General features: G+C 45.5%; 1 protein-coding gene across 2 annotated transcripts in view; it reads right to left on the minus strand.

The window, feature by feature from the left end:
* Window positions 1-14,076, minus strand: part of LOC144766788 (inactive serine/threonine-protein kinase TEX14-like) — a 1,338,527-nt gene that overhangs the window by 1,104,283 nt on the left and 220,168 nt on the right. For both annotated transcript variants that reach the window (XM_078650521.1, XM_078650519.1), the window contains exon 4: window positions 12,534-12,699. In XM_078650521.1, the coding sequence (XP_078506647.1) occupies window positions 12,534-12,699 (166 nt within the window). The remainder of the gene's footprint in view (window positions 1-12,533; window positions 12,700-14,076) is intronic.

Below are 14,076 nucleotides of genomic sequence, written 5' to 3' on the forward strand. Positions count from 1 at the left end.
ACCGGACACGAGTCCTCCAATCGGGAATCCCTATTACTACCACAACAAAACAAATTTCCAAGTCTGCTAAGACCAGGCATCTTCGGTCTCTAGTCTAGCTTCAAACTTCAAAGGATTATCGATTACGATATTCTCGTGAATACACGAGTCCTTTGGCTTTGGCACTTGCAAGTTCCAAACAGTGATCCCAAGGGCATACCCAAACTAAGACCAACTAAGGACTGGGAGACGCTCTACTTATACTTAACTGAGATATCGATGACGTCACCAGAAGACTCGTCTATCGTTTCGCTCTACCAAACTTCAAGGGTCCAAATCAGGGCGATAGCCAGGGCAGCAGTCCATTGTAGCCGTCGGGAAGCGGGGAACCTCGCAGCAAAGACTTTCGGACCACGTCGACATGCAGGGGTCAATGAAGTGGTTGGCCTTCCTCCAGAATTTTCACACGAAGCTCCTCACGAACCTCTGGCTGGACCGGTACCGCTGGTATCGCCCCACGCTGGGCGCCAACTGAGGTACTGGGTTTTCAGAACCGGTACCGAACCGGTAACCCAGTGGTGTCAGGGTACACACCCAAAGACCTCGAGTACTTTCCTGATTTAGACCACAGAAACTCAGAGTCTTCTAGGTGAAGTCAAGTATCGATTTTATTGGCTGCAACCAAGTAACAGGCGTCCTAGAAGTACAACAACACAGGATGTATATTCTCAGGAGACTGCTCAATCTTACAAAGCCAGGCTTCTCTTTTTATACAAAATATTCAGCTCCAGGCAAACATTCTTACATTTACAGTAGACTATTCACATATTTTCACTACAAAGAAAAAGCAGAGTCATGATGACAAGCCCACATTCCAATTTGTTCAGCCCACAATAAATTACCCGGCAAGGCCCAACAGTTTCATCAGATATCGGTGGACCCCCAATAAAAACGGGCACCTCCTCCTCGTAAAGCAAGTCAGAGAGAAAGGAACAGGGACAGGTGGGAGCAAGATTAGGCAGGGTGTGTGTGCGATGAAAAGGGTTTATGACATGTTGTGCCTTGATGCTATCTCGTTCGGCCACTGGGAGAGGAACTGACCAAACAGGTTCGGCCTGAGGCAATGGTTTCAGCTTGCCCAGGTCAGAGAAAAGTCAATTAAGGAGTACGTGTCCTTTGGAATCGAATTTAGCTGTATTATAAGCCTATGTGAGGGCAACCCACAAAATGGCTGTCATACACAAAATGGAAGCCAAGGGTTCAAGACGAAAATGACGATTTCGAGGTGAAATCGTTACTGGAATATGACGAAAATGCTTGTACATAGTGTACTAGCCATTTTCGGTCTTTTGATATAAAAATCGTCATGCTATGATGAAGTTTTATTCACGAGTCCAGAATTTTCAGAACTACAGCAGTTGGGCCCATAGTTGATTATTTAACTCTTTTTTCCTGCTGTTTAATGCGGAATTATATATTTTCCTAAGAGTTGTTATTTCATGTGCAATTCTATTTGATTTCCTCAGAGCAGCTTTTAGATTTGAATAAGCAGCCGTACACTCGTGGTTAAACCATCCTTTCCTCTTCTTTGTTTTATATTTTATTTCTATCCACAGAGCTTCGTTAATCACGTTGATAATCATATCAAAGTTATGAATAACTTCTAGATCTGACGTATCTAAGGCAAGACATTTCATGATGGAAGGGAAAGCCCTTTCTATCACTGTCTTTGTTATTGTTATTGGATCTACTTTCCCCCATTTCAATGCATATCCATTTAGCCTGTTTAGTTCCATATTATTTTGTGCTAAAATAGTGCCAAGATTTTTTTTCGGGTTATGAGACACTGGTAAAGAGATGCTGAGTGGATAATGGTCACTCAACGCATTTATATGTCTGGTAAATGTTGTATCTTTGATCCTCTCCCCATTTGAGACCAGGATGTAATCTATTGTTGTTTGGTGTCCTCTCCCTTGGTATGTAGGGGCCAATAGTAACTCTTCATTGTTCAGATTATTAGCTTGAGTCAGGTCTAGCTCAAACAAAATTTCGTTTAAAGAATTACCTAGATTAGAGTGTCTAAAGTGTAGGATGGGGTTTTCACTCTCATCTAGGATACCACAGATGTTATTATTACCAGCGAGGCATGGTCCCAGATTGAAGTCTCCCCCCCCAAATAATTACCTCCTCCCTACCTGTCTTCCTTGTTTTAGATAATAGTATACAGCGAATCGAAGAGGCCACATTCACTGACTCTACGTCTGAAAGACTATTGTAGAAATTCACTATGAGGAAATTGTCCCCTTTACTTATACGTAAGCTAAGTATCTGAAAGTTAGGGTCCAATCTTATGGGGTCCACTTCCAATACATTGAGGAGGTTTGAGACAAAGATGGTTAGACCTCCTTTCGCTCTGCCCGATGTAGATGGATGGGCGGGTGTAAAATAAGTTTTAAAACCCTCTATGTGAATTGCGTCAAGGGTCCAAGTCTCCTGAAGCGCTATGATGTCGAATTTAGGAATAAAAGCCTCCCATTCGTCATTTGTTACCTTAGCGCGTTGTCCTGCTATGTTCCAAAATAAAACAGAAATATTCTGTTTTATTTTGTTTCCCTTCCCATTACATCTCACAATACTTGTTAAAGGTCTATTGGCAGGTTTATGATTTAAATTCTGGTCAGAAACAGGAACAGTGTGTGCCTGATTTGACCCAGTGGACTTTGGGAATAGGTCAACATCTGTGACCTGATTCTGTGTATGTTTTGACTGGGACACAGGGACATTGTGATTCGGACTTAACTCAATGTTTGTAGATGACATACTTTGTGGACTGTGGCCGATATCCTCCGCTGCGCTCCGTAGACAAAGTCAGTCCACTCCCTCCATGCCTGTTAAGGCCGCATAGCGGTTATAAACAGGTATGAAACGATCTTCCTGGTAAGAAGATGGGAGCCTGGGATTGATTATGGGTATCATCATGGATCTGGGATACAAATAGGTCATTTCACGAGGTATGATGCCATTGGTACCGTTCTCTAAGGGGCAGTTTAAGATATATCTAACTGCCCTGTGGTCTCTAAAATTAATTACAATAATATTCCCCATTAAATCTTTTTTTCTCTGTCCCAGCCAGGAAAGACGCCTAACATGTAGGATGTCGCCGTTTATATGTGGGGGAAGTGGTCGGTTTTGTCTGAGCCAAAACATGGCTTTGTTTTTTAACTGATGATAGTCTTCTCTCTTACCGTCCTCTAGCAACGGAACTCCCGTAAGAACCACAACGAGCGGAATTGATTCCAGTGGCAGTTCTACTCTATGCCTCTTTGTCTGTATTGCCTTAACAGAATTTTCAAGGCCTATCGGGTTTTGTACATTTACTGGGAGATTAAGTTTCCCTCCTGTCTGAGCCTCTTTATCCCTATTTTTATCGTTATGCCATGTTATTTTGGGAGGCAATGGTTTCAGGGGTTTTAATTTAGTTTGGCCATTAACATTTGCTTCCTTTTGAACAGTGGGTTTTGAGGATGGCACAGGAGTTAAGGGCACTAGAGTGGGCTTTTGTAAGTCCTTAATCAACCCTTTGTTTCCCCCAATTACTTGTTCCAGAGTACCCAGCTGAAGTGCTATTTGTTTCAGTCTCTCAATTAACGGTAATATAAAGGATCTAAGTAACTGTTCGATACTACCCAATAAGTCGTTACTAGATGTTTCTTTCACTGTGTGATGTGGTGGCGTGATTATGGCAGGTATCACTGGTACATTTAGTGGAGGGTTTTAGAAATGCCAGAATCATTTCGAATAGTCTTACTTTTCTGTGGTCCACTCCTCCTCTTTCTCCTTTTTTTGGGTGGTGGGCCTGGGACTCGAGGACATTTGGATGTATTAAGATTTTTCCTTTGGTCAGTCACCACTATTGGTGACGGCGTGTCTACTAGAACTTCTACCTCTGGTATAGAATTAGAAAAGGAAGCAGAAACATTTAAGTTCAAGTCACTATTTATGTTATTTATATTGAAAGAGGGAGTTATATCTCGCAAGAGTAATGGGATACTGTCATTACTAGATACATCTAGGCCCTCGCTTACAATTTGATTTCTGGTAGGTGGCGAAGTGGCTAGCTGTATCGGGCCCAAAGATGAGCGCTTATTTTTAATAAGCTCAACAGAGCGACGCCGCTCAGCTCGTTGCTCAGCAAGGGCAATTTCCCTATCAGTTCCTGCAGTGGCCCTTATAACATAGTCATCTAGCGTTCCTCTATTTACCCCTCCTACCACTGAGGATTTACCCTTTGGAAGATGTAAAGTCATAGTGTGTTCTTGAGTTTGTGAAAGGATAGTTAAACCACACTGAACTTTACAAGTATGTTTAAACAATTAAATGCACAGAATAGATTTCCGAAAGTGGTATTAAACAAATGGTAATGAAAATGTCTGCTTACGTAGGCGTTGCACATATAGTCCTGGCTGTGAATAGCAAGTCAGGGGGGGGTGGCCCAGCCCAGCCTACTTCGGCCTCTGAGGGCCACAGAGGGCCCGCCCTTTGCCCGGGCTTCACCCGGCGTCCCGCTCACGTCCCGCAAGGCGAGGCTTAACCGTTTTTTAAGCGCCTCCTGGCGCGGTTAAATGATGCGTGGGCCGCATGGGCTGATGGGAGATGTAGTCCCCAGCCCGCTCTCCACTCGGCGGCCGCGCTAGCGTGATGGCAAAGCTAGCGAGGCAGCGGGAGGCAGATAGGAGGCTCCGGTGGCGGGACAGCATCCAGGAAAGGGTGCGCTGACAGCAGGAGACAGGCAGCGATCCCGCTAGCAATTCACGGGCAGGTCCGCAAAGGTTCCCCACTCAGCAGGGGCTTACACGTTTTTTAAGCGCCTCCTGGCGCGGTTAGATGATGCGTGGGCCGCATGGGCTGATGGGAGATGTAGTCCCCAGCCCGCTCTCCACTCGGCTGCCACGCTTGCGTGATGGCAAAGCTATCGAGGCAGCAGGAGGCAGACAGGAGGCTCCGGTGGCGGGACAGCGTCCAGGAAAGGGTGCGCTGACAGCAGGAGGCAGGCAGCAATCCCGCTAGCAATCCACGGGCAGGTCAGCAAAGGTTCCCCACTCAGCAGGGGCTTACACGGTTTTTAAGCGCCTCCTGGCGCGGTTAGATGATGCGTGGGCCGCATGGGCTGATGGGAGATGTAGTCCTCAACCCGCTCTCCACTCGGCGGCCGCGCTAGCGTGATGGCAAAGCTAGCGAGGCAGCGGGAGGCAGACAGGAGGCTCCGGTGGCGGGACAGCGTCCAGGAAAGGGTGCGCTGACAGCAGGAGACAGGCAGCGATCCCGCTAGCAATCCACAGGCAGGTCAGCAAAGGTTCCCCACTCAGCAGGGGCTTACATGGTTTTTAAGCGCCTCCTGGCGCGGTTAGATGATGCGTGGGCCGCATGGGCTGATGGGAGATGTAGTCCCCAGCCCGCTCTCCACTCGGCAGCCGCGCTAGCGTGATGGGAAAGCTAGCGAGGCAGCGGGAGGCAGACAGGAGGCTCCGGTGGCGGGACAGCGTCCAGGAAAGGGTGCGCTGACAGCAGGAGACAGGCAGCGATCCCGCTAGCAATCCACGGGCAGGTCAGCAAAGGTTCCCCACTCAGCAGGGGCTTACACGGTTTTTAAGCGCCTCCTGGCGCGGTTAGATGATGCGTGGGCCGCATGGGCTGATGGGAGATGTAGTCCCCAGCCCGCTCTCCACTCGGCGGCCGCGCTAGCGTGATGGCAAAGCTAGCGAGGCAGCGGGAGGCAGACAGGAGGCTCCGGTGGCGGGACAGCGTCCAGGAAAGGGTGCGCTGACAGCAGGAGACAGGCAGCGATCCCGCAAGCAATCCAAGGGCAGGTCAGCAAAGGTATGGAACTATATGTAGAACAACTGTGTAAAGAAATATTTGGAGCAGAAGCACTGTCGCCTATATTCGTAGTTGAAAGAGCACATTGCTCACTTGCGCCCCGACCGCCAACAGGTGCCCCGCCGCGACCCATAGTCGCCAGAATATTGAATTATCGGGTTAAAAAAGTGACGAAGCAGAACAAAGAAACGGCGCGCAGAGAGCAACAACAGGACTCTGAATGAACATGTGACGTTGTCCATACAGCGGTAAGGTCTTCTTGTCTTTATTGCTTGGATGAGGTGTTAAGGCATAGTAATCTCCTGATTTGGCGTCATTCTGACTATTCGCGCCATGGTCTACTGGGAGAAGAACGTTCTTATCTAAATTCAACGTCCCTAATTTATTTTATTTTTTCACGTAATTGCATGCCAGTTATGGGCAAGAGCGCGACATGACGCAGCACCAACTAAATCCCGAATTTTATAAGTGGATTTGACGTGCTAATGCTAAATGGCCACAGACTATGCCTTATAAGCCAGCGACCGCAGTGTGTCTCGAACATGAACTGCACAGTTAAGACTGTTACTATATTTGTTGGACTAGTAAATGTTCGCCATGTTCTAAAGACATAGCACGTCATGGTGTCACCAGTTACGATGCATAAGCTTTTACCCTAAAATCTCGGGTTGCTTTCATGACATGATCGACTCTGTTTGCTTATATTGCTTATATTCTCATTGATGATTGTTACTGCTAAACGATTTTTGGGGAACATGTTCCAGAGGCTGTTAACAACGAATATTAAGATATTATGTAGCATTTTGGGTGTCCCCGCAATGTACGATCAATGATGTTAATATTTAGAGCTGTCCACATCTATTAATTTGGATGGCGAGATGTGCCCCAAGCGGACCTCCACAAGGGTGATCCCCAACCTAGTTATGTTATTGGGAGTTGTTCTGATGGGTCATAGGCTTCAGCAAGATTGGGTTGCTGGAGTGGGTGGGGACGGGTGGGGGCAAGGGGATGTTAAAGTTCAAAGACCAAGTCAATCAAAAAATGTGATCCAACTTCAAATTACGACAGAGATTGTACTGGTATCACATGCGCCAACGTACTGCAACAAGTCCTGTAGTTCTGTTCTTATATGCAACACACTAGTATTTATGGATATTTTCCCTTTCCACAACATAAATGACACGCAGTACCGGTAGATCTCATGTAAATCTCCTCACATGGAATGTTAGAGGCTTCACGCAACCTAATAAAATCAGACAGGTGTTTGCCTACCTGAACAGGTGGGACATCGGCATAGCATTTCTACAAGAAACACATATTGCTCCTGGCACACATCAGACAATAGGCAAACGCTGGGCGGAATCAACCTACACAGCCAATTACTCGTCTTACTTCAGAGGAGTGATGACGCTGATTCGAAAGGGCACTAATTTTACATCACAACAAGTGATAACAGATCCTAATGGAAGATACGTTATAGTAGCAGGCATACTACTTGGCCAAAAAGTGACATTGGCTAATATTTACGGACCAAATGTTGACGCCCCAGAATTTTTTCAGGGGATGTGGGAACACATGCACACATTACTAGACACGCAGATCATATGGGAAGGAGACTGGAACGTAACACTGGTGGATAAGACAGACCGATCCTCTAACTCCACCGAACCACACAGACGAGCTAGGACAAAACTTATACATATATTAAAGGATTTATCACTGACAGATCTGTGGAGACACACATACCCAAATGTACCAGGTGCGACACATGTTAACGTCATACATAACAGCTGGTCACGTATTGATTACTGGTTAGGCGCGAATGCAATTGCACTATGACTATCTGATATAACTGTTTTTCCCAGGACACTCTCAGACCACAACCCGGTTCTATTGAGGCTCACAATTCCGAATTACACGCCACCCCCTTTTCATTGGAGATTCAATTCGGGTGCACTGACAGACACAGCCTATGCTGACACCATTCTTAAAGCGATCAAGGAATATTTTCAGATTAATGCACCGGGGACGGATGACCCGTGCACGCTATGGGAAGCGTTCAAAGTCACGATACGGGGAGTGTGCATGAGCGTCACAGTAGGTGTCTTGAGGGACATAAGACAGCAAATAAAAAAACGGGAGGAGCGCATGAAGGATCTAGAGTCAGCCTTTGTAAACACTCACGACCTCTCATTACTGGGTGAATTACGACAAGTACATACAGAACATCAAACCTTTGTCGCAGATGAGATAAAATACCTTAACAAGACGCACGTGGCCAGAGCTTTTGGGGAGGGTGGCAGGCCTGGTAGAGTGCTGACAGCCAAAATATGCGAGGGTAAGAGTCACACAGCAATCTTGCGCGTTAAATCCGCTGATGGCACATTACACACGCAAGAGACAGGTATCTTAAACTGCTTCACTGACGCATACAGCGCCTTATATAGATCACAACAAACTGCGTCGGAGGAAGAGATTTTTGCTTATCTAGATGACGTGGCGATTGCGTGGCTGTCGGATGGACAGAGGGAATACCTAGCGTCCCCTATAACAGTAGAGGAGGTCACTGACGTGATAAAGACCTTGCCAAACGGAAAAGCACCTGGCCCAGACGGGTTCACCAACTAATTTTATAAAAGATACGTAGACGTCCTAGCCCCTTATCTAGTTGCAATGTATGGTGCAGCATTTGAACAGGCAGAATTACTCCCAACGCTCAGGGAAGCAGTAATAATAGCCCTCTTAAAACCCTCCAAAGACCCGGAGGCGTGCGACTCATATAGGCCGCTGTCGCTTATCAATGCAGATTCCAAAATCATAGCAAAAGTACTGGCGGTCAGATTAAACCCACTGATGACGAATCTAGTACTCCCCGATTAAGCCGGCTTTATCCCGACACGATCCACATCGCATAACACTAGGACACTATTTGCCCTTTCCCACTATCTCACACCTACTACGAGGGCCGTGGCGGTGATGCTAGACGCCGCCAAGGCGTTTGATTCTATAGAATGGCGCTACCTAATTACCATACTACATAGAATGGGCTTCCCCAAACGCTTTGTACAATGGGTATCCCTCATATACACAAAACCGCGTGCCCGGGTTAGAATCAATGGGTACGTTTCAGACGCTTTCGACATTGAACGAGGCACCAGGCAGGGATGCCCACTTTCACCCCTGCTATTCGCTCTTGCCTTGGAACTGTTAGCTTGCCGGATCCGTCAGAAGTACAAATCATCCGCACTGCAGTTCCCATCTAGACCTCTCCATATCTCTTCATATGCAGATGATATGTTATTGTATGTTCGGGACCCTGCGGAGCATCTGAACCCATTGCTGAGAGAATATATTAAATTCGGGGGACACTCTGGCCTGACCATTAACTGGTCTAAAACATCAATCATCCCTCTTACCGACACGATCACCCCGCATGACTCTGACTTCCCCTTAGAGTGGCAAACGGACCCCATACGACATCTAGGAGTATGGTACGACCCGGAGGTAGTAATCCGCTCAAATTATGGGTGTGCAATCTCCAAATTAGAGGACAAAGTGAATCGATGGACGCAACTACCATTATCATTGGCGGATCGCATCGCGATAGTAAAAATGAACATCTTACCTAAATTCCTTTATCTCTTCAATAACATACCTATTCCTCCCCCTGGAGAGGTCTTCAGGTGCATAAAATCATTGGTATTGCAGCTTATATGGGCAGGTAAGCAGGCTCGCATAGACCTCGGAACACTAACTCTCCCATATGACAGAGGAGGTTACGCGGTGCCAGACTTCCTATTGTATTATCTGTGTGCACAGGCGCACTACGCAGCCTACTGGTACCATAAGATACCGTACCTCAACCCACACTGCCGTAGAAGAAGGGGATGCGACACCTATCCCATTATCAGCCATTTTAACACATGAGACAGCCCATACATGCGCGTGACATAAATACGATTGACACCACAGTGAAAGCATGGCGTAAATTAGGACAGCTAGCAAATAAAGTCCCGCTATACGCACCTGAAATGCCACCACACCACCACCAGGCGCTGTCGGTCACAAGCAAAAGTGTAGGAATGTCGTTACTACGCAGCGTAGGCATAGAAAAGATGGGGGACCTATTCAACGACGGGAAATTTAGGGACATTAAGGATTTAGAATAAATACAAAACAAAACACAACTATTTTGCTTTGCTCATTACAGACTGAAGAGAGCCATGAAGGAACTCTTTCCTACTTTCCCCAACGAACCAGACTGTCTAAACACGCTGCAACTCATAATCAAAACTCAAGATTTATCACATTTAGTGTCAAGGCTGTATGCTACAGCACAAGCAGAAATACCATACACCACAGACAAGGCTAAGACACTTTGGGACACGGTACTAACTGACCCATTGACAGAGCGCGAATGGCAACAGACTTGCGCCTTAGTACAGATACTTACACCCAACGGTAATCTGCGTATCATTCACTACAAGTTCCTCCATCAGGCATATTATACACCCACCAAAATGTATGAATACGGTTTGCAAGATGATGATAGATGCAAAAGGTGTGGTGGGGAGGGAGCAGACTTTGCACATCTGGCTTGGTACTGCCCGAAAATTCAAGATTTTTGGAGGGAGGTTGCGACTAAACTGTCTGTCATGATTGGCGTAGAGATGGAATGCGAGTTACGGACCTGTGTACTAGGCATCACACCACATGTCAAGGCTACTAAATGCAAATTTAGTGCTGTATCATTATTACTTGCAAAAAGGCAAATTGCACAATGTTGGAACAGCAAAATGGTGCCCACAATCCTTCAATGGTTGCGAGACATGGCAAGCTGCAGAGATAAACTTCTAACGTATAAGGAAGAACTACCAATGAGATCCAGGCCAAAAAACTACTGGACTTACTTTACAGACTATATGACATCACTGGAAGGTGAGGCAGGAATATGAGCTACAGGAAAAACCGTGATGTATTAAATTACTACATTTTATATGCTAGATGTATGGCGCTGTAAACACAGGAAGTCTGGAGGTCATACATGTATTATTGATATAATTTTCGGATTGCACTGGTCTTAATGTATGTTTCTATTTGTTCCTTCTATTACTTTTGTACTGTATGCAGAAATTAATAAACAGATAAAAAAAAAATTAAAAAAAGACTGTAATGTGGGTGGTTCCACGGGATATGATTCATAATGTTTTTGGAGAGCACGTTTCAATCTATGAACAGTGAAGCGAAATAATGGTGTTTGGTTTGTAATGTACTGAAGGTCTTCAGATGTGAGAAAGTGTTCATCAATGAAGATATCATGCATTTTTTCGGATACCAACCACTTGCAGCGAGTGAATCCAACCCATCTCTTCCATGACTGAAAGTGAGGCATGGTGTGCGATCGGCATGGCGGGAGGCATAAATCGGAAGTTTCTTCGTGAGCTTGCCATTCGATTGCCAAGCAGCTATAGAGGTGTCAATTGTGTTTATCTCTGTCTTGGGCGTGCCCCTGTGCGTATGTGTAAGGATTCCAGCCAATGGGACAGGATGCGCGTCCCCATCCTCCACCGCGACGTGTGGCGTGAAGGCGTGTGGGTGGCACCAGTAGTAGGCGTACTGCGCCTGTGCACAGAGGTAGAAGAGGTATAAATCAGGTGCGCAGAATCCTCCTTGAGCATAGTCCAGCCACTCTTTCTTTACACCAGTTCAGAGGAGACAGTCCTTTGTCCAGACAGGAGGAAAACTGCTAGCCTGGGATGTTTTCTACATCCCCTCCGTGTGGAGAGACCGGGCACCCCTGTCTTAGTCGAAAGGATCTTCTTTGACATCTTAGCATATATTGACAAATGAGAACAAAAAAAGAATTTAAAAAAATAAGACCGCACTTCTCTGCAGCTTGAAGTCCATTACTAGAGCTTACAAGGGATCCACTAAAAGTGCATGTATATCGTCAAGATAGCAAAAAAGACACATAACCAAAGGTAAAAGCCTGCTCAAGTAGTACCTGTGCATGTTGTACAAAGGAATTCTGGCTTCACTGAGTTAAAAGAAAGCTATAGGGAAGATAGAAAGAATATTGATTGGAATGACAAATGTATCAAATTTTACCTATTTTTAGACCGTGAATCAATGTCCTCAGGTGGTCGCTATTACCTAAACTGGACATCCTACATATCAAGGGAGATGGCTGGATGTATGAGTACTATGCTTTCCTGCATGCACAACTCGCAGCCTACAGAAGTGGGAACCAAAAGCTCTCTCTGCAGCTCAGGTGTAGCATGCATTGCGCACAAGTGAAGCCCACAAGCATCCCTGGTTTCTTCATTTCTTTAGCAATACTTCCTTTTCAGCATTATAATAGTTCTTGTCCTTACTCCGGATTCAATCTCCATCTGTCCCACAAAGGTGCAACATCCCTCAACGACAACGTCACACCATCCATTTCTCTATCCTTTTTAGGACATCACAGTGTACCATCGTTCCTTTTACACTCTCTGCATGCCTTCCTCCAATTCTCTTACTCAATTCCTTTTTCCCACATACTGCCAGTCAATTCCCATTCTGAATTCAGGCATTCTGGAAGCAGAATAGTTATTCTCTTGAAATTGTTCCATACAATGTCATCTTTATCCCAACCTCAATATTCCTGAATTAGACAGGTCTAACATAGTACCTACCTTGCAGTTACGATCTCTCCCTGCCGCCTTGGCCCAGTCATGGGTGCTTCTGCCCTCCCCATCGTGCAGACGTAGGTCTCCACCAGCCTCGTAAAGCTTCAGCAGAAGAGAGGGTTTGCAGGAAAAACAGGCAGCGTGTACCGGGGTGCTACCATTGGAACATCTGCTACAAGGGAGAGAAAGGAGATATTTTTTCTTTTGGTATTTGACATAGCATCGAGCCAATTCCCAAGAAACAGTAGAGTACTAAGGGGAACAGTTATTACGCAGCCCAAGAATGCCAGACCCTATGTCCTGTGTATAAAGAGTGTGTGTGTGTGTGGGGGGGGGCGCGTGTGTATATATAAAAAAAAGCAGAGAACTTTGGGTAGTTCTCAAGTTTCGGCGGAAAGCAGCTCCTAATTAGAGCACTTGCAACACCAGAGACACTCTTAAATGTGCTCACCTCAAATGTCTGCTTTTCAATCAGTCTTTAAGCATAGGATTAGCAAAGTGCCATCCAAGCTGAGATAGAAAGGGAAAAAGTATTTTGTCATTTCTACAGCAGAGTTATTAAGCATAGGACCAGCGCAGTACCATCCATGCCAGGCTGTAAAATGACAAAAACCTTTTATCACTCCAGGCACAGCATTACAGCTTTGAATTGGTAAAATACCAACCAAGTCAACCTGAAAAGAATAAAGGCAACCCCTCACACGTGTTTTGCTCTCATTAGAGCTCTTCAGAGAGTATAGATGTGTCCAGACCAAGGAAGCACCCAGTATAAGTGTGTCTCTCTTAAGAGGGGATTCTCAGTGGCGAATTGTGTACCTCCCTGTTGATAATCAGTAGCTTCTGAGACATTCAAGGCATTTGGTGGTTCTCAATGGCAAATACGGATTCATTTCTGGTACCTTTCCTACCTTAATGTTAGCAGTCCCTAGGATTAAAGTGGTCCCGCTAATGGTGATCCTTCTACACCTACTTTCAGCATCCTTGCCTAAAAGTATTCGTCCCATAGTATATTGCTGGCTACTTCTGAACTAATAATGTAAATCTTTGACATTCTTTGACATATTTTAGACTATCTTCAGTAGTATGGTGTCCAGTGCTGGCACAATCATGGCTCTCCTTGATGCCCAGAGGGATTCCTTGGCCTAATCATGCCAACCATGGCACAACAGTTAACCAGGTACCCTTTCTTTTTTTAACCATGGCACAAAGGCAGCCATCCCTGTTATAATAATGGCCAGTCTTCACCTACTGTTTTTTTATCATTAGGAGCATGTTGTTCAGCTATAGACCAGTGGTGGTTTAGGCACAATGTTGCCAACCATGTAATACTGGGGCATCCTTGACATTATGGTTCCCATACCTGGCATGTCATGGTATTGCAAGGGCATGTGAGACATAATAGATCCATGTGAGGTATGTATTCAATGAGTAATTATTGAAAATGAAAATGTATTACACAAACTAATAATCTTCTGTTTGGAACAATTTTCCAGGGTATATTTATTACAAATGAAAACTATTAATTTTACAGCAAAAAAAGTATATATTT

Source organism: Lissotriton helveticus, chromosome 7, assembly GCF_964261635.1.
Source record: "Lissotriton helveticus chromosome 7, aLisHel1.1, whole genome shotgun sequence".
Taxonomy (NCBI): domain Eukaryota; kingdom Metazoa; phylum Chordata; class Amphibia; order Caudata; family Salamandridae; genus Lissotriton; species Lissotriton helveticus.